The following is a 26,509-nucleotide window of genomic DNA, read 5'->3' on the forward strand; positions in this document are numbered from 1 at the left end:
AAGAGAGCCAGGACAGGGTATGCACTTGGCTGGGCTAGGCTGCACCATCCACCAGTGAGAGCTGAGACTATAGGTGGGCCATGCCAGGTTTGGTTGAAGCACATGCAAGATCCAGAGCTGGGAATGGGCCTGGTAGGGAAACTTTTGGGAATCCTCTGTCAGGCTACAGCTTCCACTGTTGAATGCAAGAGCCATGGCTGGGAGCTGACCCGGGAGAGCAAGGCTACAGCACTTGTGGGCATATGTGTAGGCTGTGTTCAGGGGTGGGCCAGCCAGGCTAGGCTGTGACACCCACAGGTTCACAAAAGTCAGGTCTGAGGGTAGGCCAGGCTGGGCTAGACAGTAGCCCAGTGAAAGCCACAAGGGGTACAGGTCAGTCAGGGTAGGCCATTGTACTCACTAGTAAGTGCCAGCACTGGGAGCTGCTCTTGTCAGGCCAGACCATAGCACTCACTGGCAAATGTGAGATCTGGGCTGGAGCGGTCCTGATAGGAGAACTTGGGGAACTCTGTTGTCAGGCTGCAACTCCAGCTGGGGAGTGCAAGAGCTGGAGCTGGGGGCATGCCAGACGAGGCAGAGTTACAGCACCAGTCAGCATATGTGTGAGCTAGATCTGGGTCAGGTTGAGGAAATCTGCAGCACATACTGGGATGAACCAGAGCCAGGACAGGGTGTGGGCCTGGGCAAATTGGATCACAACACCCACTGGTTTACATGAGGGCTAGAGGATGGGTCAGGCAGGGCTAAGCTGCCATACCCACTGGTGAGAGCTAAAACTGGGGGCAGGTCAGGCTGAGCCAGGCTATAGCACCTGCTGGCAAAAGCTAAGACTGGGAGTGGGCCATGTCATATTGGGCCGTGGTATCCACCTGCACATGCAAGACCCAGGTCTGGGAATGGGCCTGGTAGAGAAACTTTGGGGATTCCCTTGCTAGGCCTCTGTCTCCACTGGTGAGCATGAGAACTGGGACTGGAGGCAGACCAGTCTGGATATGGACCAGCTGGGTTAGGCTCCAGCACCTGCTTACAAGTACTGGAACTGGGGGCGAGGCATGTCAGACTGGACCACAGTACAAGATCTGGGGCTGGGAGTGGGCCTGATAGGGGAACCGTGAACACTCCCCTGCTAGGCTACAGTTCCATTGGTGAGCATGAGAGCCAGGACCAGAGGCAGTCCAGGTTGATCAAGGCAATAGCACCCATCAGCATATGTGTGGGGCGAATTCTGGGAATGAGTTGGGCTGAGCTAAGCTGCAGCATCAGTGGGTGTTCATGAGAATTAGATGGGATGCAGAATGAACTGGGCTAGGCCACAGCACATGCTGGCATGTGCATAACAGGGGCTGAGTATGGGCCTGGTGAAGTTGTTGGGGGTCGCCCTGACTAGAGCATGGTACCTGCTGGTGTGCATAATGGCCAAGTCTGTGGTGGACTGGGTTGAGCTAGGCTGCAGCATCCATTGGTTTGTGTAGGAACAGGGCTAGAAATGACCAGGCTACTGCATCCACTGGTATGTGTGCTGGGTGATGCAGATGATGGATAGAACCTGACCCTGCACTAGCTTGCATGCATAAGAATCATGTCTAAGGTCACCCCAAGTGAGGTTTCTTGGGGGACTCCCCAACCAGACCACTGGACTCAAACCCCGGACACAGGGAAAATCATAAGATATGTGGTTCTACCTTGGAGTGCATGTGTCAAGACTGGGTCTCCTCAGTTACTGATGCCTGTGCAGCAGACGGCATGTCCAGATACACATGGGGGACATGACAGCCAGCTCATCTAGGCCAGCAGAGGACATCGGCTACCTCATTAGAGGATAGAAAACAGAACAGGTTGGCCAATTCTCCTGACCAAGCTTTGTAGCATGTTCCTGGGTCTGTGGATGTACTAAAGTGGACTTGGTCAGCCAATAGACCTTAGAACCATTTTCTCAACACTAGTGCGATGAAGCTGATGATGCCTCAGAACTCTCAAAACCACTCAAGTAACACTCTGGGAACACTTCCCCACATTGGGATTTCTAAGGCATCATCAAATGACTGTCCCCTCATCTCTGGGTGCTGATGTAACTTGACAGCAGAGGTCTCCCTCACTTTTCTCCTGCCGTGGATACAGGAGAAAAAAGATGGAAACATTGTCCCACCCATCTTCCTTCATGCCTCCACCCTCCCACCTTATTCAGAGATCCAACCCTTACTATAAAGCAATGTTACAAATAAGACTTGATTTCTTTAGATTACTGTTTGTTTTCTGTTTTGTTGACATCTGCACTTGTCTTTCTTTTAAAAAGATGTATATGTTTTACTTGAAAGGGAGACTTACAGATACACAGAAGAGAGAATTCTTCCGTCTGCTGGTTTATTCCCCACAGGGGTACTCTGATGTGAGATACAGCCGTCTCAAATGGCACCCTGATTGTTAGGCCAAACACTCACCCTCTGTTATGTGTTTTTGCAGCTTATTTTGCTACCCCCTTTTTTTGTGACTTACTGAGATAGTTGTATAACTTATTTTTCAGCCCTTTTCTTTCCTTCTAAGGCTTTATTTATTTATTTGAAAAGGGAGGGAGAGAGAGAGATAGAGAATGAATCATCTACCATTGGTCCAATCCTGAAGTGGCTAAGCCAGGAACTTCATCTGAGTTTCTCATGTAGGTGGTAGTGCCCCAGCCACTTGGAATTTGCTGCCTTCCTTGGTTCATTTGCATGGTAGTGGAACAGCTGAGCTCATACTGTGCTCCAATATGGGATGCTCGTGTTTTAGGTTGGGGCTTATTGCCTTAACACCAACCCCTCAGACTCTTTTTTTCTAACATAGGTATTTAAAGCTATACATTTCTGTTTGCAAGTTCTTCGTGCCACAAATTAAATAATTGCATTATTTCTGATTTGTGCTCCTATTAAGAATGAGTCACTTCATATAGACTTGAGTGTATTGCTTCCCACAATTCTTTTGTTATTATTTTTATTATTCTTCCCGCAATTCTTTAGCAAGTGTATAGAAAAGAGAATAAAATTTACTCTTTCATGTTTCTGTACTCTACAATATGGATTGGTAAGATTATTGTACAGTTCTTAGCTGAATCCATATATAACATTGTAGTTAAGATTTCGCGTTTATTTACATATTGGCTCCATTCTTCTTCATCTTAGCTGTGTTGGCGTAGAAGAACATCATGCCGTTGACATTGACCTGTATCACTGTCCCAACTGTGCAGTTCTACATGGCTCTTCTTTGAGTAAGTATTAGATATTTAAGACAATTGAATTTGGTTAGCTTAACATGTGCATAGTAGTACTTTGATAATGCTGATTAGTTAGAGAATATGTTATGTGAAGGCAAATCAAAGAATAAACGAAAAATATCATCAGTTTGGGTGGCCAGTGTAGAACCCCCAAATTCAAGTATATATTTTCAAAGGTTTCTGCTTGTAAAGTGACATAATTTTTTTTCTGATACTAGGAACAGATTTTTAACCATTTTTTTTTTGCAAGTAACAGCTCTTGCTAGTCTCTTGGAGAATACATAATACATGGCTTAAATGCACATATGCCTATGATTTTTAAATTTTTAAAAAAGATTTATTTATTTTTATTGGAAAGTCAAATTTTCAGAGAGAAGGAATTATAAAGATCTTCCACTTGTTGGTTCACTCGCAATGGCTGGAGCTGAGTCCATCTGAAGTCAGGAGCCAGGAGCCTCTTCTGGGTCTTGCACATGGATACAGGATCCCAAGGCTTTGGGCCATCCTCTGCTGCTTTCCTAGGCCATAAGCAGGGAGCTGGATGAGAGTGGAGTAGTCAGGGCATGAACTGGCATCATTTGGGATCTTGATACTTGCAAGGTGAAGACTGACTAATTGAGCCAATGTGGCAGGCTCCAATGCCTATGATTTTTCAGGAGGAAATAAGGGCATTAATGGCCCAAGTCGTTGGGTGCAATATTGCTTGCATTTCCTGAATTTCTCATTTCTTTTTTAAAGATTCATTTGTATATTTGAAAGGATTAGAACGAGAAAGAGAGAGATTACTCATCTATTGCTTCCTTCCCCAGATGTCTGCAACCATTGAATCTGGGCCAGGCCAAAATCAGGATCCTAGGACTCCATTCAGGTCTCCCACATGGGTGCAGGGGCCCAGGACTTGAGCCATCTTCTTCTGCTTTCCCAGGTGCATTAGCAGGAAGTTGGATCAAAAGTGGAGCTGCCATGACTTGAACTAGAGCTCATAATGGGTGTCAGCGTTGAGGCGGGGCCTCAGTGTTGTGTTTGATCTAGAATTCTGCTCAGTTGCCCTTCCTGCTTGCAGTCCTCTCTTGAGGTGCTGAGGCCTTGAAGATAACTCTGAGCACACTGCTTCAGGGCCAAGGCAGGGGCCGGAAGACACGACCATCCTCCAGACAGTGCCAGCATCTCACACCAAACAACATTGAGTTGTAGCCTTTTATAGATGCTTCTAAAAAAATAAATTGAAATATTGTCATTGCACAAATGTGACAGAAAATATTTAAAAGGGTTTGAATTAGTGCTTGATCCCTGCAGTTCACTTATAGAGAGCTTTGTGTGTGTGCATGCATTTTGATGATGCTCTCATTGTTAACGTAAGGCCTTAAATTAGGCCACTTCTGTAATACTGAAAGGTGAGTTGCTACCATTTTCTGAAGCCAGTTTTGGGAAGTGTTTATCTATTTTATTGATTTGAAAAGCAGAGAGAAAGGAGAAACAGATCTGTCATCCACTGGTTCATTCCCCAAATACAAGAGCTTGGCTAGCCAGGTTGAATTCAGGATCCAGCAGTTGAAATGAGGGGCAGAGAGATACTTAACCACTTGAGCCATCACCTGCTGCCTTGCAGGGTGTACATCAGCCTGAGGCTGGAGCTGCAGGGGGCAGAGTGAGCAGTGGAACTCAGCATTCTGGTGGGGGATATGGAGCCCTAAGCTGTGTTTTACTCCTCATGTAGTGTTTCAGTGTTGATCTTTCTTCTTGACTTTCTGGGACTCTATCCCGAATATATCAGGGAAATATATTAATGTATATGAATATTACTGTCAGCTTTGTTTAAAGAAAGATTTAGAATGAACTAAGTACTTAAGAATCAAACAATGGTTATAATACACCCAGCCACATCTTAAAATTCTAGGCTGCCTTTAAATTACTTTTAAATATTTAATACGGAGAAAATATCCATGAAATAGTGGAATAAACACTATGACAGTAGGTAAACACTATGATTCTAGTTAAAAATAAAGTGGAATTATATGTTGATGTATTATTGAAAATAAAAAAAAGAACTGAATATTTTTGAAGTTTAGGAGTGATTTGTAACTGTGAGGAACTCACGAAGAAATGCCTTAGTCGAATTCCTCAGGAAGATTACTTTGTGACTTTGAATTTTTCTCATTAGATTGAAACTCCTAAGGACTGGCACTGTGGGGAGCCAGTAAAGCTAGTGCCGGTAGTGCTGGCATCCCATATGCTGTTGGTTTGCATCTTAGATGTTCCACTTGTGACCCAGCTCCCTGCTAATGCACATGGGAAAGGAGCAGAGGACGGCACAGCACAGGAGGTGGGCCCCTGCAACCACATGGGGGATGAGGAAGAAGATCTGGGGTTTGGACTGACCCAGCTCCAGCCATGGGGCCATTTGGGGAGTGAACCAGCAGATGTCCTTCTATTGTTCTCTGTAATTCTGTCTTCCAGACATATTAAGTAAATCTTAAAACAAACAAACAAACAAACAAACAAACTTCCGTTTGGTAGATCTGCCTGCTACAAATTACTTGAGGCTGTTATTTTAGATTTGTAGATATGAAGAAGCTGAATTTGTACAGTATTTAATATTTATTGTGACTTGTCTTACATATGTAAAAGCCCAGTATTATTACCCTTATAAGGTGAAAGTTTAAAATAAGTTAGAATCGTAGAATTGTTTTTTCATGAACATTATAATAATGTTTAAACATACAGGGAAAAAATGGAAGCAATTTTACAGTGAGTAGCTATAACCTGTGATATTTATAGATACTGCTATTAGAATTTTACTTAATTTACTGCATATGTATATATTTAACTATTTCACAGTCTACCCTTCTTATTTTCAATATATTTCTAAGTTGTAGACATATACATTTTGTAGAAGCTTAAAATAGAAATATTTAAAACTGACATCTTATTAGCTATCTTCAAATATACATTTAACAAAAATTCTCAGAAAATCCAGTTGAGTGATTTCAGAACACAGTTGATAAGTAGTTGTAGTGAAGGATATATCAATTATTCTGATCATCACACATTTTATGCATATATTGAAATGAACAAAATATGTATTAAGTGTTAATTAAACAAACAAAAAACCTCTTGAGGGCCAGGCATTTATTACTGCAGAAAGTGTAGCCATGTCCAAATCAGAGATCCTGGGTTCAGTCCCTGGCTCGTGGGGGCAGTCAGAGACCACACCTGCTCATGGAGACCCAGGGAGGCAGCAGGGATGGCCTGAGGAGGTGTGGGTTTTTGCCACCACTGGGGGAGACCTGAATTGTTCTCCTGGCTCTGGCTTCCATTCAGCCTAATCCTGGCCACTGGGAGAAAGCAGCTCGGTTTCTCAAATGAACATGAAACACAAAACCGAACTGTTAGCATTGGCGTCACGTACAAGAGCTGCAGAGGTTGCCACCCCGGTGGAAAGAGGAATGATGTTTAGAGCTTCTCTTCTTTTTCCGCCTCTCTTAAGACTTTTTCAACCCAGTTTGAAAGTCAGCCCTTTATTCCATCCGCTTCATTCCCATTCTGAGGAACCTGCACCCAGAAGAGCTATAATTGGCTTGCCAAAAGTTGCATAGGCTCTTAATGGCTGAACTAGGAATCATGTGGAACCCCTGATTTTGATTTCTGCAACTGCGCAAGGTTGTAACCTAGAGCTGTGGAATCGAGATTCTTAGCGTAAGAACTTATCATAAGGTTATTTATTTAAGGATCTCACTTTTATGACTCTGGTACTTTTCTCTGTGTCAAGTAACTGTACTTATTTTGGGAATAAATTTTCATAAGCGAAGGGAATTATACTGTTAAAATAGATTATTGATGTGGGTTTGGAAGCCCTATCCTGAGAGGATGATTTGGGTAAATCATAACTGAATGTTCTAGTAAAAAAAAAAAATCATAATTTTAAATGACTTAAATGCTATAGGGGCCTGGCATGATGGCTTGATGGCTGAATCCTTGCCTCACACATGCCAGTGGGATCCCATATGGGTTCTGGTTTGTGTCTTGGGTGCTGTACTTCCCATTCAGCTCCCTGCTTGTAGCCTGGGAAAGCAGTAGAGGATGGCTCAAAGCTGGCACCCTGTACTAACATGGGAGGCCCCGAGGTAGCTCCTGGCTTCAGATTGACTCAGCTTTGGCTGTTGCAGCTACTTGGGGGGTGAATCAGTGGGTAGGAGATCTTTGTCTCTCCTTCTCTCTGTAAATCTGTCTTTCCAATGAAAATTTAAAGATGCTATAGGATGCGTAAATGTGGAAATCACAAAAACCTCATCTACTGACTTGAATTATTTGGTGCAATTTTATAATTATTTTGAAATGAAACAACGTTTAGAAAACTCAGTTAATTGCTTATACTTGCAGTATTGCATTAGATAAAATTTGCTTTTGCAGTCTGGAAATGCATTGAAAATTTAAGTGTTTTTATTTAATCACAATTATTATTTCTGGCTATGTAGTTATTAGTAAATACATAATATGACTGCTTACCAAAAACTTTTTAATTTTCTAAAAATCCAGTGAAGAAGAGGAGGAACTGGCATAGGCATGACTACACAGAAATTGATGATGGCTCCAAACCTGTGCAGGCTGGAACTAGAACTTTTGTTAAGGAATTGCGTTCTCGAGTCTTTCCAAGGTACGGGTACTTGTTCTAATCAAAGAAAATATAAGAATGACTGATAAAGGAACTCATGTAAAGCAGTATTTTAAAACTCAAGGCTGCACTATTGCTCTCACTTTTTTTTTTTTCCCCTCAGTGAAAAGGAACAGAAAAATGTCAATATATTGCAGCTAAGTCATCATGTACAACATGTACCTACCTGTGGCTCGGGTCAGCAAGGCAGAAATCCCCTTGTCCGAGACAGTTGTTCCCACTACTGGGTTCCCTAGGATGTGCCTGTTTTGCCTTTACCTCACTTTCGCCCTTGTTTTCGAATCTGTGAAGGCTGGGTCTGCCAGCAGCAGGAAAGCAAACATTGCTTAGCTTTTGGTGGCAACACAACTATTTTTGTTTTGGTTTTGGGTTTTTTAAAATAATGAAATGTATTTGTCTGTGGCTTGAAGAGAGTCAAAAGCATTATAAAGCTTTTAATCATGCTAATTCAGACCATTTCCTACTCACTGCCTGACATCTATTTAAAGTGATAATGCTTGATAGGCTTTCACAAAGATCATATTCAGGCTTGCTGCAGAAGGGAAATGCAATTCAAATTTAAATCACAGTATCACATGCACCTATTATGAAATTATGTCAGATCTGGAGATGAAAAAAACCTGCTGTTTCTCCTCAGTTTTTTAGGATTATTGACTTTCCTTCTGCCCCTTCTTCTCAAAGAGAAACAGATAATGACGAGCTTCTATTTTTGGCTTCCTCAAGTCGTCTGAGAGACAGAAAACATATATGAAACACAATGTTTCTGCATGATTTTTGTAGCGTTGAAGGCCTTAAACATTCTCTTCTGCTTTACCAGTGTCAGAATCATAAAGCAAGTGTTGGCTTGGGTGCTTTTGCCTGGCTGCTTGTTTGAGGGGAACCCAGGCCCAGAGTTTTCGAGGTGGGCCTGTAGTGGGGCTCTGAGAGCTCTGTATTCAGTGTGTCAGTGTGAGGCTTTCTCAGGGAGAGGAGCCTCAGCTTTCACCCTGTTCAGGTAGGCTTGTGACTCCAGAATAAGGAATGAGGGCCCTGGTGTGCGGATTTTCTGCCACGGTGACCACAGTGAGGGCGTGCCCTGGTGATGAACACAGATGCTCACACTGGTGCCCTGTTCTGGGTGCTTTTGGTTGGTATTTTGTCGAATTCCAGAAATCATTTCATCGTTTACCATCAAGATAGATGACAATAATTACTACATTGTATCTACCTGAATATGACGAGCAGAAAAATGTGTGAACAAGTCATATAATGAATGAGTTTTCTTTTTCCTCCCTATTTTAAAATTAAGAGTCTTTCCCACATAAATAATATTTGAAGTATTTATATAGAATTATGGGTGTGCATATCATTTAAAAAAAAGCATTTGTTGTGTTATGTGTACTGTTTACAATGTCTTTACTCGGTTGTGTTTTATGGTTATTTTTCCACATGTGGACACAGATTTACTTACTTGATTGTAGCCACTGAGCTACCACACCAGGCCCTCTAACTTTCAAATAAATAAGTCAATCCCCCTCCTTTTTTTTTTTTTTAAGAAAAAGTATAATGCCTGGAACATGTTGGTCATAGAGACAAAATTTTAAGGTCTATCCGCTTATAACTGCAGTTTGTCAGCTGTAATCTAATTGGTTTTACTTGTTCTAACACTAGATTCTATCCTAGCTTTTGTTCTTCCAGTTTCCCGTGTAGCTTGTATTGAGTGGTTGCTAATCTTTTTTACTTCTCTTAACTCAGTCATTCGTTGCACCTAGTTTTAAATATTCTGTTATCTTATTATGTCTTTTTGAAAAAGATCTATTTATTTATTTGAAAGGCAGTGTTACAGAAAGAGAGGGAGAGGGAGAGAAAGAGAATTTGTCTTCCATCCACTGGTTCACTCCCAAATGATGTCAACACTCAGGCCTGGGCCAGGTTGAAGCCCAGGAGCTTCATCTGTATCACCTGTGCGGCACGAGGGCCCAGGCACGTTAGCATCCTCTGCTGCTTTCCCAAACGTGTTAGAGACGGAGCCTGATTGGCAGTGTGTGCTGTGGCACTGAACTTGCCGCACTACCGTGCCAGCCCTTTCATCGGTCTTTTAGGGTAGTTTACCTGCAAGTCTTTTTCTTCTCTCTCTCTTTTTAAAGTTAGAGAGTTTTGTATCTTTTTCTAACTACATGTGTTGAATTAAGAGGATCACATTAGCTATGATTTTTACTTTAGGGTTAGAGACATTTGTTGTTAAGGGGAAAATTAGGTGTGAGAGATTGAGAATTACTGATACAGATAACTATGGAACATTTAAAGGGGATTCAAAAAGTTGTGGCAAATGACATTAAAAGATTTGCATTTTTGTGAAAAAATTTGAAATCCCTACATAGTATTTTTATAGAGTATATTTCCCAAGAACTCTCTGAAAATAGTTTTTATGAATTACCCATTACTACATTTTAAAAATGAAACTTTCTCCTTTTCTGCCATGGTCCTTCAAATAAACAAATAAGTAACTCTTTTAAAAGGGGAGGAGGCAATGGGCACTGCTGTAACTTGAGATGCCCACACCCGTATTAGAGGAGGGACGGGCACTGCCCTGGGCTGAGTCCTGCCTCCACTTCCCATCTAGCTTTCTGATAATCCACTGGGTAGCAGCACATGATGGCCCAAGTGTTGTTGTCTGTCACCCATGTGGGAGGCCTAGGTGGAGTTCCTGGCTCCTGGCTTCAGCCTGGCCCAGCACTGACTATAGTGCTTATTTGATGAGTGAAGTAGTGGATGAAAGATTTTTCTTTGTCTTTTTTTTTCTGTCTTTGTGATTCTACCTCTCAAATAAATAAATAAATATTACTAAAAAAATTTTTTAACCGCACCCACAATGAAAGGAAACAAAACACACACACAAAATTAAATTGTAGACAGAATTCTGGGCCCTTGTCTTTGGCCTGGCCCACCTCTATTTGTTGTAATTACTTTGGGAGTAAACCAGTGGGTAGAAGCGTGCCTCTTGCTGTCTTTCTGTCCCATATTTTCAAATAAAATCAAAATAAGACATTTAACAAGAAAAACTTAGCAACACAAATGTCTCATAATTCTAATGCTTTTCCTTAGTGCTGATGAAGTCACTGTGAAGATGCATGGCAACCAGCTGACACAAAGGTACCTGGAGAAACATGGATTCGACGTCCCTATCATGGTCCCTAAGTTAGATGACCTGGGACTCAGGCTCCCTCCGCCCACTTTTTCTGTGATGGATGTGGAACGTTATGTAGGTACGAACTTGGCACCTTTAAATATCTAGAAAAACATGGTAAAAGTGTAATGATAATGTGCTAGTATTATTAAAAGCTAAGAAAAGAAATGTTAATTGAGGTCAGTTTCCTGAGTCAGGAAAAGCAAAACTCACTGGCATTTATATTAAAAACAAAAAACAAAACTTTTTTCCTCAGCAGACCTGCAACTGTCAGAAAAGCAGAATGAAGCACTTTTGCGCTTCCTCATTTACTCAGCCTCATCCTGGTGCTCTCTTTGTATTATCAGATTTTCTGAAACTTGCTTCGGGAAGACCATTACTGAGGAACAGATACAGATTCCAATAATAAGACATTGGAAAATTGGATTGGTTCTCCACATCTGTGGAATACTGTGCAAAATTCCCAGAGGCCAGCACGTTAACTGCATAATTGGTCTTTTGAAACCTGCTTTGTGATCTGCTGCCTAGAGGAAAGACAGTAAAAAGACAAGATTATTTTCAAAGCTGTTCATTAAGACTTGGTGAATACTGACTTTCAAATGATATCTTGAAACCCAGAAAGGCATAAGAAACAAGGGGAAAACCTTTGTTTGTCAACATATTTTTGACCTTTTTAGTTATCTTGTTCATTCACATCAGGGTGTTTATAGAGAAAGCTGACCTGACCTGTATCTATTTGAAGGTGTCATTCTTTGCTGACAGTAGACATAATTGATTATTTGACTCAGAATTGTATATCAGCATATTGTCTTCCTAGCATGGGAATATCTGAGAATTTGTCTCTATATTTATCTATTGATCTGATAATTCTTGTTAATGATTGTTTCAGTGAGGAAATCCAGTTAAATGTAATAGCTTTACATCCTACTAAAACTGACTATAGTGGATGAGGCTAAAATTGAAGAGAGGATGAGGCTGAGGTTTAACCCAAACCTACTTGTGTAGATAGCATTGATAAACACATTACTAATATAATAGGAAAAAATGTCCACACTTCTTCAAAATTAACTTTTTTTGCTATTTATTGTGTGCTTTTTTTGGTGTTGTTAGCAAAATACTTCAATGATATATTGGTAACAGAACTGTATTTATTCTTAACGAAATCAAGATCCGCAAGGGATATTTTTGATTAAGTAGTGCCACATTTCCAGTTTTACTTTTTCCTGTAATCTGTTGTAAAATTGACTTTACTTCTTAGGGTTGCAATGCAGTGGCCTTCAAACATCATCATGGTTTTGTGAGGAAACTAAATTTACCACAATTCAGAATTTGGGCATTTGGGTATTGGCATTAATGTGGACTTACTTTTGCCTCCTAATCACTAATTTTGCTCAAACCATTACTTAACAATATTGAAAGAGAAAACAGCATCAGGAAAACAAAAATTGTCCTTCTCAGCTCTCTCAACAATCCTGCAATACTTGTTCTGATTTTTGAAACAATAGGCTTAAACCATTAGGCATTGTAGAAGTGGAAGGAAAAAGTAAATTCTCTTATTTGTTGTATGAGAAAATTCAAACCCGGAAAATATCACATGGTTTCCAGATACCAGTGTAATGCATTTGTTGTTACTATGAGCTGCACACAAGAAATGAACGGTATATAGGAAGCCTTGTAAGTTGATACAGGTTTTCATGCTCAGTTTTTATGAAGCTCTATATTACTGCTTTATTTCCTGAAAAGCTGTGTGTTTGTTTTTTTTTTTTTCCTGGTTTATTTGGACCTAAAAAGTAACAATACAGGAGGAATCTTTGTGTTGTTTAGCTTCATAGTTGACTTAATTATCATACCAAGTAAATCTGGCTTTAATAATATTTTTGGTTAGGTCATCTATTGATACAACTTTTAGACTCAGTAATAATAATACTGTAATTTTTCTCTGCAGGTGGTGACAAAGTGATAGATGTCATTGATGTGGCAAGGCAGGCAGACAGCAAAATGACGCTTCACAATTACGTTAAATACTTCACGAATCCTAACAGACCAAAAGTGCTAAATGTGATCAGCCTTGAATTTTCAGATACAAAGTGAGTAGTTCTGGATGTTCTGGTTTACCATTCTGAGTGTTAGCCGAATTGGTTTTATGATATATTTATTTTAGTTAAGAAATATAATTATGACTTTTAAAATTTTTAGTGGTAGCAATGTTGTATATTTTGCTTTGGCTTATTCACAGAATATTAAGAAATGAAATATGTTTTAAGTTTTAAGTGATGTTGTTGACCTTGACTTCTGGTTAATTACTTTTTTTGGTTGAGATGGGAGATGCTATTACCTATTAAAAAAAGTCTTAATTTGTATTACGTGGAGGTGACGGTATATATGTGGGTTTTTGTTTTGTTTTGTTTTGTTTTTAAAGGATGTCTGAATTGGTGGAGGTCCCTGATATAGCTAGAAAACTTTCCTGGGTGGAAAACTATTGGCCAGATGATTCGGTCTTTCCCAAGCCATTTGTTCAAAAATACTGCCTCATGGGAGTTGAAGACAGCTATACTGACTTCCACATCGACTTTGGGGGAACTTCAGTCTGGTACCACGTCCTCTGGGTAAGGCTGCACAACTTCCTTGTGGTCTTGTTAGCAACATACTGCCATGTTTTCCAGCAGTACATTCATTTGCTGCATAAGATATTTGTTACGGGGAAAGTTTTTCTACTTTATTAAGAAGGAGCTATTATTTTGCCTTTAAGCATTATTATTTTTTATTCCAAGTAATAAAAATTCTTAATTTACATTTAAATTTCTTGTGTTGCCCCCATCTAAGTTTTTTTTTTTTTTTAAGCCTTATAAGTCAGTTATTCAAATACCTAAAAAGGAGAAAAATTACAGTACTAACTGATTCTGGCCTTGCAGTTGGCTTAGGATAGCTACATGGGCCATCTCCTGCTACCTTTCTGGTGCTTTAAAAGGAGGTTGGATGGAGTAATTGGGACTTGAACTGGCACGTTGATATGGAATACCAACATTGCAGTCAGCAGCATAATGTGCTACACAATACCAGCCCCTACAATTCCTTTTCTTTGTGAACAAAAACAATTAGTTCATGGGAAGAAATTTGTTTTCAGATCTTTAGAAATAATCATTATGGCTTGCATCCCTGCTACCCACAAGACAGAGCTGGATGGAGTTCCTGTCTTCCAGCTTCAGACTCCAGCGTGGCCTAGCCCCTACTGCTGTGGGCATTTGGAGAAGGAACCAACAGACTGAAGTTCGCTCTGCATCCTGGCTCTCAAATAAATAAAAATAAATAAGAAAACTCTTAAAAATAATTATCATGTTACAGATCTTAGGAGGAAGAACAAAGTAACAGAAGTTACTCTAGCCTGGGGCCTTTTAACATTGTATGTAGACACTTCAGAAAGTTCTGGAAAATGGAATCAGAAAATAAGTTTGTTTTGAAATCCTTACATAGTTATCTCATAACATATACTTTCCATGAACATTTTGAGGTACTAGATCTTAAGTTTGATACCTCAAAAATGTGACGAGGTCAGTAAGATGTTTGTGACTCTTACCTTTGTCTTACAACTCTTTTGTTCAGCGTGGTTTCTTATCAGCTGGGAGGCAGAGCATTAGCTTGTGAAAATCTTTACTAATGGCAATGCCAGGGTGAATGATGTGCCACAGAGGGTTAAGCTGCTGCCTGGGACATCTGCATCATATATCAGAGTGCCAGTTCGAGTTGCAGCTGCTCCATTTCCAATCCAGCTTCCTCCTAACGCACCTGAGAGGCAGCAGAGAATGGCTTGAGGAATTGAGTCCTTGTCACCCATGTTGGAGACCCCAGTGCAGTTCTTGACTCCTGGCTTCAGCCTGGCCCCACTGCAGCTGGGAAGGTCACCTTTTTTCTATTTTCCTGTCTTTAAAAAATTCTTTTTATGCTTTTCAATAATAACACGCTTATTTATTTATTTATATTGGAAAGGTAAATTTACAGAGAGGAGAGACAGAAAATTCTTCGAGCCACTGATTTACTACCCAATTGGCTACAATGGCTGGAGCTGAGCCAAGCTGAAACCAAGAGCCAGGAGCTTCTTCCAGGTCTCCCACATGGGTGTAGGGTCCCAAGGCTTTGGGCCATCCTTGACTGCTTTCCCAGGCCACAAGGATGGAGCTGGATGTGAAGCGGGGCTGTCGGGATTAGAACTGGTGCCCATGTGGGATCCTGGCATGTTGAAGGCGAGGACTTTAGCCACTAGGCTATTGTGCTAGGCCCCCATGTTACAGTTTTATAGGTAGAGGGATTTGCCCCATTCTCTCTACCTGTCTCTCTCCCCCTTTTGCTTTCATTAGTCCCTCTTCCTCATATTATTCAGCAGTATAGTACTTCGGCAACAGCTCCAAGTTGAACATTTTGTTATACAGATGCACCATGGCATTGTAGGTATAGGCAAAGGCAGAAAATCTAGCATCATGTTATTGAAGTATATTTAACTGTTTCATTGGGAGTAGAAATGCATACTGAAAGGTATCTTCAATTCCAGATATGCAAGTCTCCATTACTTAATTCATCTATGAGAATATACGTATATATTTGTTTCCCTAAGTATCTGTTTGTTTTGTATTTTGCATGAATGCTGCCTTAAATCAGAGAGAACTTATGATATTTGTCCTTTTGGGATTGGCTTATTTCATTAAGCATAATGGTCTCCAGTTGGGACCATTCTGTTCCAAGTGGTAGAATTTCATTTTCTTTTTTAATGGCTGAGTAGTACTCCACGGAGTAGATGTATCAGTTTCTTTATCCACTTCTCTTTGGACAGGCATCTGGGTTGTTCCATGTCTTTGCTATTGTGGATTGTACTGCTGTATACACAGGGCTACAGGTCACTTTCTCATGCATATTTCACTTCCTTTGGATGTATTCCTAGCAGTGGGATAGCTGGGTCATACGGTAGATCCGTTTTCGGTTGTTACAGTCATTTGAAGAGTGAACCAGAGGGTGGAAGATAGCTTTCTCTCCCTCTGACACGCTGCCTTTTAAATCAGTCAGTCAACTAAGTAATTCTAAAGCTCTGTAGCCACTGATGAGATACATGCAGTAGGTCTTTTTTGACCTGAAAAAATCTGATAATTGTCTAAGTTAATTTAGATTACTATATTGGAAAATTGGATTCATGTTGTCCATCTAAAGGTGATTTTTTTTTAACAAAAATGAAATATGTTTTCTTCTTTCCAGGGTGAGAAAATTTTTTATTTGATAAAGCCAACAGATGAAAATTTGGCGCTCTATGAATCCTGGAGTTCATCTGTGACCCAGAGTGAAGTGTTCTTTGGAGATAAAGTGGACAAATGCTATAAATGTGTGGTGAAGCAGGGACATACCTTATTTGTTCCTACAGGTAAGGTCTTAATCCTACCCTCTGCTCTTCATGACTGATATGTCATGTGCCTTCATTTTAATTTTTATTGGGATAAAAATCACATGCCATAATATTGGCCTTTTTAAGGTTCCACTTCAACTTTTAGTGGATTGATAAGGCTGTACAACCATCGTCACTATCTAATTTCAGCATATTTTTGTCATCTCAGAAAGAAGTCCCATACCCTTTAGTAGTCACTTCCATTCTCCCCTCCTCTGAATCCTTGGCAACCACTGAAGGACTGTCTGTCGCTGTGACTTTGCCTATTCTGGACACTTCCGTAGAAATAGAACCAGACAGTAGCCTTTTGTGTTTTCTGTTAGGCTTATATCATTTAGCATATTTTCTCGGCTCATTCGTGCTACAGAATATAGAACTTCTTCATCTTTATATGACCCAGCAATATTCCATTGTACAATAAACAGTATTTTATTTATCCACTCATCAGTTGATGTACATTTGAGTTCTTTCCTATTTTTTGACTGTCATGAATAACTTCTTTGAACATTTATGTACAAGTTTTTATGTGGAAGTATTTGGGGAAGCAGTGGATTATTTACCTTGTGGGATTGCTGTGTTATGTAGTTGAACTTGGTGAGGAACTGCCAAACTATTCTGTAGATAGCTATGGTGTTTTATAGTCCTGTTAGCAAAATATTTGGGTTCTGGGCTCTAGGTTCTCCATATCCTTGCCAACATCATGATGATCTCTTATTTTTGTCCTTGTAGTGTGTGTGAAATAAGATTATGTTACAGTTTTGATTTATATTTCCTTCATTACTAATGATGTTTAGCATTTTTCTTATGCTTATTTGTAGATCTTCTTCAGTTTAATCCATATCTTTTAGCTACTTTTAAATTGAGTTGTCTTTTTACTATTGTGTGTGTAAGCATTATTTTGTGCATATATATATATATATATAACTTGCAAATGTTTTCCCCCATTCTGTGGCTTATGCTTTTGCTTTCTTGAATGTGTCTGTCTTAGTCCATCTTGGGTTGTTGTAACAAGATGCCCAAAGAGGGGCACTTTATCAAGAGAAGAGGTTTACTTAGCTCACAGTTCTTAAGATTCCAGAACACAGTGCTAGCAATTATGTGGCTGTGGGGAAGTCCTCACGATGTCGGGTGCTTATGCAGAGAAGGAATTCAGGGTGGGCTCTGTTATAATAGGCCATTTTCACGGGGACAAGATAGCGTGGATTGATTCATAGATACCTTCTACACAGATCATTTTTAAAGATTGATTTAATGATCTAACTGAAATATATAAAAATGAAAGTATAACGTAATGAAATGCTGTTTCAGTTTGTTTTTGTGCAAGGACAGCAGCATCAGAACAGAACAGTTAGCTGCCTAAGCGTGAAATTGATACATGTGTGTGCTGCGGGCAACCCGGATTCCATTAGTAGCACTGGTGTAGGTTAGTGGTTCTCAGCTCTCATGGTCGTGGAGGAATTGTTAGACAACATATTGCTGGACCTCCTCCCTAAGGTACTGATGAAGTGGATTCCAGTAGAGCTGACAATTTGCATTTCTAACAAGTGCTGAGGCTAGTGCTGCTGCTTGAGGGCCCACACCTGGAGGACGTTAGTGAGCTGTTGCCAACTGATAGACAATCACAAACTACAGTTTCTTTCAGTACACAGAGTTGTCTACTTAGAAATTGTGGCAGAGCTGAGCAGAAATACTTGGTGTATAGTGTGGGTAGACATCAGTGGTTCTCAACTGCAGCAGTGTGGCCCATGCAAGATGTTTTGGAAAGTTTGGGGCTTCCCCCCCCCACCATGATCACAGTGATTAGGGAGTACTGTTAGTGGCATTGCACACATGGCTCAGACAGTGAGTTAACATGCTCTGTACTTGTGTGTCCAAAAGAATCTGACAGTCCTGAGTGACGAAGGATAATTCGTTACTGTGTGCAACTGCCCTGTATATTGCATTTCTAGCACCTGCTCATAAAATGTGCGCCCCGACTCTTATAGTAACCACTGTGCCAGAGCAGCCTTGGCAGGCAGGTGTAGGATTTATAGAGCTGGTAGACATACTTCCAGTTTGTGCTTTCACGGTCAAGCGCAAAGCCTTGTGCTTCTGGGCACACTAATGGGGCATACCTAAAAACCAATTGTTTGAGGAGTTTTTGATATTGTGTTGTAGCACAATGGGGGTGAAAGGATGAAAGATAAAGAAAATGAGATTATATATTTTAAAAGCATTTTTTTTTATGCAGACACAAGTGCATCTATTTGTATTTCTCTAAATTGTTAGTATTTCAAAAAAGCTAGGAATCATCTCTTAGAAATAATTCTTACTTTGAAAATATTTTAATGGGAAAACACAGCCCAATTTGGATTGCTAGCCATAAAGTTCACAGGACCATGACCTTTCTTGATGAAAGCACACCGAGCTGTCTTAGTTCTTAGTCTTCTTCTCAAACCTGGGCTTGAGCCAGTCACAGCACCCACTTCACCATTGATGCTTGGGAACTGGGGTCCTTTCCTCATCCAAACCAGACTTGACTTCTAACTAAAATCTTTAATAGAAAGTTGAACTGTGTGTTTGTCTGCTTTAGATTTATTTATTTATTTGAAAGGTAAAGTGAAAGAGAAAGCAGAAATCTTCAGTTCACTGGGTTCACTCCTTAGATGGCTGCAGTGCCAGTGGATTCTGGAGGGATTTCATCGTGCTTGGAATGGCACGATTGGCAGCAGTTCAGAACTGTTGAACTATCAAAACCACTTGAGCAGTGCCCTCAGAGCATGCCCCATGTTGGGGACCTGGGATGGGTGGGAGGCTGGGTGGGGCTTCTCCCTTTATTTCCCCCCTTACCCCAGATACAGGGGGGAAAAAAAAGGAAAGAGAGAGAGAACGTGGAAACAGTCGTCTTGCCCACTTTCCTGTAACCCTTGACACTTTGTACCCTTATCAACTATATAAAGATCATCAAAATAAAATAACAATTTAAAATAATGGGTGCAATGGACAAGGCTGAGCAGGGGCCTAAGCACTTGGGTCATCCTTTGTTTTTTTCCTGGGCATGTTAGCAGAGTATCACCCATGTGGCATGCTGGCAGCTGCACCACAGCGCCGGCTCCTGGAATGTGCTTATAAACTTAGAAACCTAAATACCGTATCTCAAACTCAGATTAGAGCCTGACATACAATAGTCATCTAATATATATTTAATTGAGTAAATCAGTAGATAACAATAAATATTGACTTCCTTAGCTTTAGAATATGAAGTAAACTGATGTTGGTATTTTAAGTTGGCCTGAATGTTGAAAAATCACCGATTTCCATGTTTTTAACCATTTCAGGGTGGATTCATGCTGTGCTCACTTCTCAGGACTGTATGGCTTTTGGGGGGAACTTCCTGCACAACCTTAACATTGGCATGCAACTCAGGTTTGTGTCATTAGTATTTAAAGACTCTTGCCTTTTTTTTTTTAAAGATTTATTTTTATTATTTTTTTTATTGGAAAGGTGGATATACAGAGAGGAGAGACAGAGAGGAAAATCTTCCATCCGATGTTTCACTCCCCAAGTGAGCGCAACGGCCGATGCTATGCTATGCCAATCCGAAGCCAGGAGCCTCTTCCGGGTCTCCCACGCGGGTGCAGGTTCCCAAAGCTTTGGGCCGTCCTTGACTGCTTTCCCGGGCCACAAGCAGGGAGCTGGAAGGGAAGTGGGGCTGCTGGGATAGAACTGGCGCCCATATGGGATCCCGGGCGTGCAAGGCGAGGACCTTAACCACTGCGCCACCGTGCCGGGCCCCGACTCTTGCCCTTTTTAAATAGGACATTTTTGTTTTAGAAAACAAGTAAATTCACTGCATACCTTATTTAATAAGTGTTTATCATGGCCCTATACAGAAGGGCTTTCACAAATGATTAAGAATAGGAATGTTTGAACTGAAGCATTACTTAAAAATTCTGCCAAGGGGATATTCATATTGATTCATTTCCATTCTGAAATAAAAATGGTGACTTACTTTATTTGACATAAATCTCGGCATGTGTTCCCCTCTAGCTATTTTTCAGTGAGGGAAATGAACTAAATCCAGCCAGACTTAGGTGTGCACATGGTGCTGAGGAAAAGAACCCTGTGGTCGGGGTTGCTTCAGAACATCTGCCTTGATTTTGCTGCGATAAAGGATCAACAGCTATTTGTACTTCTGTGTGAAAATTTGACTTTTCTGTGGTTTTATTCACCTGATAGTTTAATCAGGTAGAATGAAACCAGGCAACATTGTTCATGGTAAAACTGATTCTTGACTGATAAACTGCATCAGAAATGAGAGAACTAGAAATTCCTGATAGAAAGCTGTTTCGTTGGACTTCCGTAAGTGTGGTGAAACTGTCAAGGGAGACAGTGGCTCTGACAAGCCAGGTAACCTTAGTAGGTCTCACACCTGCCAAGTGTGACTCTTACTTCTGTGCCTGAGCTGGCCCTGGAGAAGGGATGGCTCCCGCCATGTGGACTATGCAAGGACTCTGACAGAAGACTGACACTCTGTCAGGCTACGCTTCCTATCTCCTCACCTTGGCCAGTGTCAAGAGAGATCTTGACTTTGGAATCTTAGGACAGCCTAATGGAAAATGGCTGGGCAGACATTACAGTATTGTCCAAGATATGGAGCTGTGTTGTTCCTCGCAGTGGAACCCTTTTAAACTATCCTTTGATAAAACTAGGATACAAATCCCATGATGCGATCTTTTCTGAAGCTCAGAATAGTTCTTAAGTAGACTATCAAGTTTATTAAGGTCACAGGCTGGATAAGATCATAATTCATTCTTATCTACATGTAATGAGGTTAACTAACATATAGCACATGCTTGGCTTCTATATATCATGACCTACTTTATTTTCAAGTTGGCTATTTTCATTTAACCTTGAAATGCTAATATTAATATTACATATTTCTTCAACTTTTATTTATTTAGGTGTTATGAAATGGAGAAAAGGCTGAAAACACCGGATCTTTTCAAATTCCCTTTCTTTGAAGCCATATGTTGGTTTGTAGCCAAAAATCTGCTGGAAACCCTGAAAGGTAATTAATAATTTGTACATTTTGTTTTATATGACATGTAATATTTCTACATTTCACAAAAAGCCACCTGACAGAGACCCTTTTCTTGTGTGTTACAAATGTTACCAGTATTTTATTTTTAAATACATGATTTGCCCATTGGCAACCTTATTAGCAAATTCTAGCCTCCATCCCATAACCTAGCAGCCTGTGCTTCTGTGCTTTTAAAAATCAGATCAGTGTAGATCCACATCAGAACAGCTTAGGAAATCTTAGAATATGTTTATTTCACCGAGTAGTCCAGTAGCCTGCACATATCATCAAGCATCTAAATAAAAGTGCCTCACTCTGAAACATGTTACCAACATGTGTTCACAAATATTTGCTTTAGAAAAAACCAAGTGGATGATTTTCCTGTCTTGAGAAATGCCTGTGCCGTCATCATTGTGACTGTTACTTGGCTATTATAGTCATGTAAACCAACCGAGTGTTAGTTATGATTCTCTAGTTGAAGAAAAATATTTTAACATTCCTTTATTTAGACTTGAAAGTTATTTTTTGAGATATGGAATTTCAGTGTTTCGCTGACATAGCATACCTTCGAGTTTTGGTTTATGCAAATACTTGCTGTCAAAGCTTGACCGGAAGAATTATCCACTTTGCTCTGCCCTCCATGATATTAAATGTCCTCTGCAGGCCTCAATTAACTGGTTGTCATGTCCCCCATGAGCATCTGGGCGTGCTGTCCACTGCGCAGGCCTCAGCAACCAAGGAGACCTAGTTCTGACACATGTCTTCCATAGTTAGACCACTGATCCTGTGATTTTCACCATGGTTGAAGTTTTAAGTCTAGTGGTCTGGTTGGGAGGGGTTCCCAAAGAAACCACACCAAAGGTGATCCCCGACCTGATTCCTGACTCCTGATTCAGGTTCAGTCCATCACCCACCTCAGCCTACAGCCTGATGGTTGCGATTACCCTGTCAGCTCTGTCCCCAGCCCCATCTCATATGTAAACCAAAAGATGTTGTGGCCCAGCCTAACCCTGCCCACCACACACTCACAGAGGGAACTGCAACCTAGTTGGAGTCGCTCCCAATAACCCCCACCAGGCCCTCCTCCAGCCCTAGTTCCTGCACATGCCAGTATGCGCAACAGACTGTGGTTCAGTCCAATAGATAGCATTTAGTAGTTGATCTCAGATTGTGCCAGTTCCATTTTCCATGGCAGATTTATATGATCTACACTCTGATCGACATGTTATTGTGAAGTTTTAATGTTTGTAACCTAAGCAGTGTTTCTTGTGCTTTTAATATGTATTCCCATGATTATCCATGTAATTGAAAAATTCTTTCCATATGTGTTGACCTTTTGGATTTCTTCTTTACTGAAGTGCCTTTATTTTACCAATATTTTTGCCAAGTCTTTTGCCAATATTTTAATTTAGCTGTTTTTTTTTATAGTGATTCACAGGAATTCTTTATTCTAAATTCTAGTCCTTTAAGTAATAGGTTGCACATATCTTCAACTCTTTTTATTCTCTTTGTGGTATCTATTGAAGGCCAAAATATCTTAACATTTTAAAATTCTTTTGTGGTTTGTGCTTTTTATGGTTTATTTAAGAACTTCTTTTACATTCTAAGGTCATTGTCTTCTAACAGCTTTTACAGTTTAAGGTTTTGCATTTCCCTTTAACTCATTTGTAAATTTTTGTGGATGTGTGGGTGATAAGAAGGGAATATATTTTCACTTGGTTTCTTACAAATACATGTGTGTGCCAGTACCATATTTTAAAGTCAATAGTTTCTCTGTAGTTGGTAAGAGTTAATCCTCTTCTAGCTCATGTGTTGATATTTTTGTGGGTCCTGTGACACTCATTTACTCATTCTTCTGTGCCATGGGGTTGGTAGACGTCTCCACCAAGTACATTATCATGTGCACCATTAAGTTTTTATTATAATAAGACTTAATAATCTGGTAGGTATCAGATACGTATTTGTAGGGTTTTTTTCCCTTTCATTTCTGCATAAGTCCTTTTAGTTTATTATAAGCTGACTCTACTACCTGTCCTCGCAAAAAGCAAGCAAGCATATAGTGGCTGATCTTATTTGAGAGGTAGAGAAACAGTTTCTATCTGTTGACTCACTTTCCAAATGCCCACAAAGAAACCAAAGCCAAAGCCAAGAACCATGTATTCAACCAGAAACCCAGTAATTGAGCCATCTCAACAAGTGATTTAACTATGAGGCCAGATACCTACCCATTTTGGTTTAGTTTTCGGTTGGAGTATTTAATACAATTAAATTTGGTATAGTTATATATTTTTTGTTTTGTTGTTTGTTTGCTTTGAAAAGCAGGTTTACAGAAAGGGCAGAGAGAAAAATATCTTCCATTTGTTGGTTCACTCCCCAAATGGCTTCAGCAGTTGGAGTTGAGCTGATCCAAAACAAGGAGTTTTTTCTGAGTCTCCTGTGTGGATGCAGCATCCCAAGGCTTTGAGCCATCCTTTACTGCTTTTCCAGGGCATAAACAGGGAGCTGGATGGGAAGTGGAGCAGCTGGGGCACAAACCCCAGTGACCATATGGGATCCCAGTGCTTGAAGGTGGAGGATTAGCTAGTTGAGCTATGGTGCTGGGCAATTGAGTTGTTTTATAGTCCATTTTTCTTTCTATTAATTTGGAAATTACTCAGCTTGATATAGGGTAAGTCTTCAATATTTAAAGTTATTCCCTTTATCTTTATAACATCAACTATTTTCTGTACCTCTCTTTATTTCTGTAGAACTGAGAGAAGATGGTTTCCAACCTCAAACTTACCTAGTACGAGGAGTAAAAGCACTGCATACTGCTTTAAAACTATGGATGAAAAAAGAAGTAAGTCATTAGAATTGTGTTTTATGTTTCAAGATTGGGAAAACAGAACCCTTACTCTTAAGCTGTATTGATGTGAGTGCCAATAGTTGAAGAAATGGAAATCATGCTTTAAATACAACCAACATTTTATGCAATGCGTATAGGTTGTTTCTTTGTATATTTATGACTAAATTATTTAGGTGTTTCCTTAAATCTTTTATTATCTGAAGAAGAAAGTCACTCAGTTATATTTAGGATATTAACAAAGAAGTAAAAGAAGTAAACATGACTAAGAAATAAACATAAAATAATCATATGCAACCTAAGTGCTGTGTTTAGTCTATATATGAATGATCTCATTTACTCAGAGTGTCTATATGAGACCTAGATGTTATTGGTGATCTTGTTTACGTATGGGAAAGACAAGGTTGAAAGAGTTTTTTTTAAAAGTAACTTGCCCAAGAGAACTGGTGGAATTAGGACTTAAAGGTAAGTTTTTGGGGTTGCAAAGCCTACACTCTTTGCCTTTTATGTAGGAATTGGCAGAGGGCCCAGGATTTCAGTGAGAAATTTTCATTTTCACCACAAGTTGGCTCTGTGGTTTCCATCATTTGAATCTTACCACCTCCTAGAAGTCACTCCAGTTTTCCATTTGGAGTTAATGTTTCCTTCTTTAGCAGATAACTTGCACCATTTTAAAACTGATTATGTATGGTAATGTGTCCATTAGGCTAGTAGGTTTATGGGCTCTTGAAGAATAGGAACATTTTTCTCATCTTTATTTCAACCCCAAGGAACTTTATGGTGCTTTAATAAATGTGAGATGATGAAAAAGCATTCGTAATTCGTTTCTTGAATATCCACTTGAAATAAAAATTTTGCTCCTAAGAGTTAATTGGGAGATAATAATTAATGGATTACTGTCTCAATAATGTTATGCTCCCGTTCTCTTTGTTGTTATAATTCCACTGACACTGCTAGAGCAAGGTGCTGTGGAAACACATTCAGGAAAATAAAGATCACGTTTAATAATACCAAAGGCTTCACCACCTAGATGACAAGGAAAAGTATGTAGAAATTTAAAATCTTTACAAGAAGATAAAGCAAAGTTAAGTGTGTGTTATAAAAACTGTAGTTTGTTTACTGCTAAAGGTTAAATAGCTCTCAATTCTTTGTTTATCAGAATTGCTTTCAGAGCTTTTTAAATATAAAAACCTGGGCTCTCTAGAAATTCGGATTTAATAGACTTGGGCAGGGTCTGAACCTGGGTTTTTAATAAACTTCACTGGTGATTTTGATGTATAGTAATATCTGCTTTCAGTAATAAAAACTAGTAATCCATACATTAAACTGCATTTACTTATCTGTTAACTTTACTTTGAGGTGTGTTAAGAGCATGGATTTTGAAGTGAGGTGTTTGTATTCAAAACTGAGCCCTGCTATTGCTAAGCAAGCGTTTGTGTCTCAGTGCTCTTGATCATGAGGCTAGTAGGTCCGAAATCTGAAGCTTTTGAAGTACCATTGTAATGCTACAGGTAGAAAACAGTGCGCCTGTGGCAGTCAGTAGATGCACAGGTAGGCTAAAGTACTCTCCAAAATTATCTTCAGGTTATGTGTATTTGTGTGAAGTATGAATGAATTGTATGTTTAGACTTGCATCCCATGCCTAAGATATCTCATTGTGTATATCCAAATAGTTACTCCCAAGTATTTCAGTTGAGGGAAACTGAACCTGTAATATTTATTAACAGTATCCAAAGGGTTAAATGAGTTAATTTTTATAAAGTGCTTAGAAGTGCCAGAGCCCAGATTTAGAACTTAATATTGGTTTGGTTTTTACAATTTATGCTAAAACCAAGTTGTGATTATAAGCAAACCCAAATAGTGACAGCAGTGTATAATAAAATAGATATGCTAACTCATCAGTTTCTTCCTTTGCTACTAGTGAGACCTTTTTCTTATTTTACTTTTGACTATTAAAATATAAAAAAAGTTTCAAAACAAATTAGACTTCCCAGAGAAACTAGAAAGACTTTAGAGCTGCTTTTGCCTTTTTAAAATTCCTTGTCTTATGTAGCGAATGCTAAATCATTTTACTAATTGGTAGTGGTAGTTAGAATCA

General features: G+C 39.8%; 1 protein-coding gene across 1 annotated transcript in view; it reads left to right on the forward strand.

Moving 5' to 3' along the window:
• The window catches only part of KDM7A (lysine demethylase 7A), a 74,827-nt gene that overhangs the window by 29,282 nt on the left and 19,036 nt on the right, over nucleotides 1-26,509 (forward strand). The window contains exons 2-10 of the mRNA XM_041002175.1: nucleotides 3,156-3,241; nucleotides 7,784-7,901; nucleotides 11,004-11,164; nucleotides 13,031-13,172; nucleotides 13,505-13,691; nucleotides 16,324-16,486; nucleotides 19,825-19,912; nucleotides 21,451-21,557; nucleotides 24,317-24,408. Coding sequence (XP_040858109.1) covers nucleotides 3,156-3,241; nucleotides 7,784-7,901; nucleotides 11,004-11,164; nucleotides 13,031-13,172; nucleotides 13,505-13,691; nucleotides 16,324-16,486; nucleotides 19,825-19,912; nucleotides 21,451-21,557; nucleotides 24,317-24,408 — 1,144 coding nt within the window. The remainder of the gene's footprint in view (nucleotides 1-3,155; nucleotides 3,242-7,783; nucleotides 7,902-11,003; nucleotides 11,165-13,030; nucleotides 13,173-13,504; nucleotides 13,692-16,323; nucleotides 16,487-19,824; nucleotides 19,913-21,450; nucleotides 21,558-24,316; nucleotides 24,409-26,509) is intronic.

This window comes from Ochotona curzoniae, unplaced genomic scaffold (genome assembly GCF_017591425.1).
Source record: "Ochotona curzoniae isolate NIBS_2020 unplaced genomic scaffold, NIBS_Ocur_1.0 scaffold_2476, whole genome shotgun sequence".
NCBI classification, from domain to species: Eukaryota; Metazoa; Chordata; class Mammalia; order Lagomorpha; family Ochotonidae; genus Ochotona; species Ochotona curzoniae.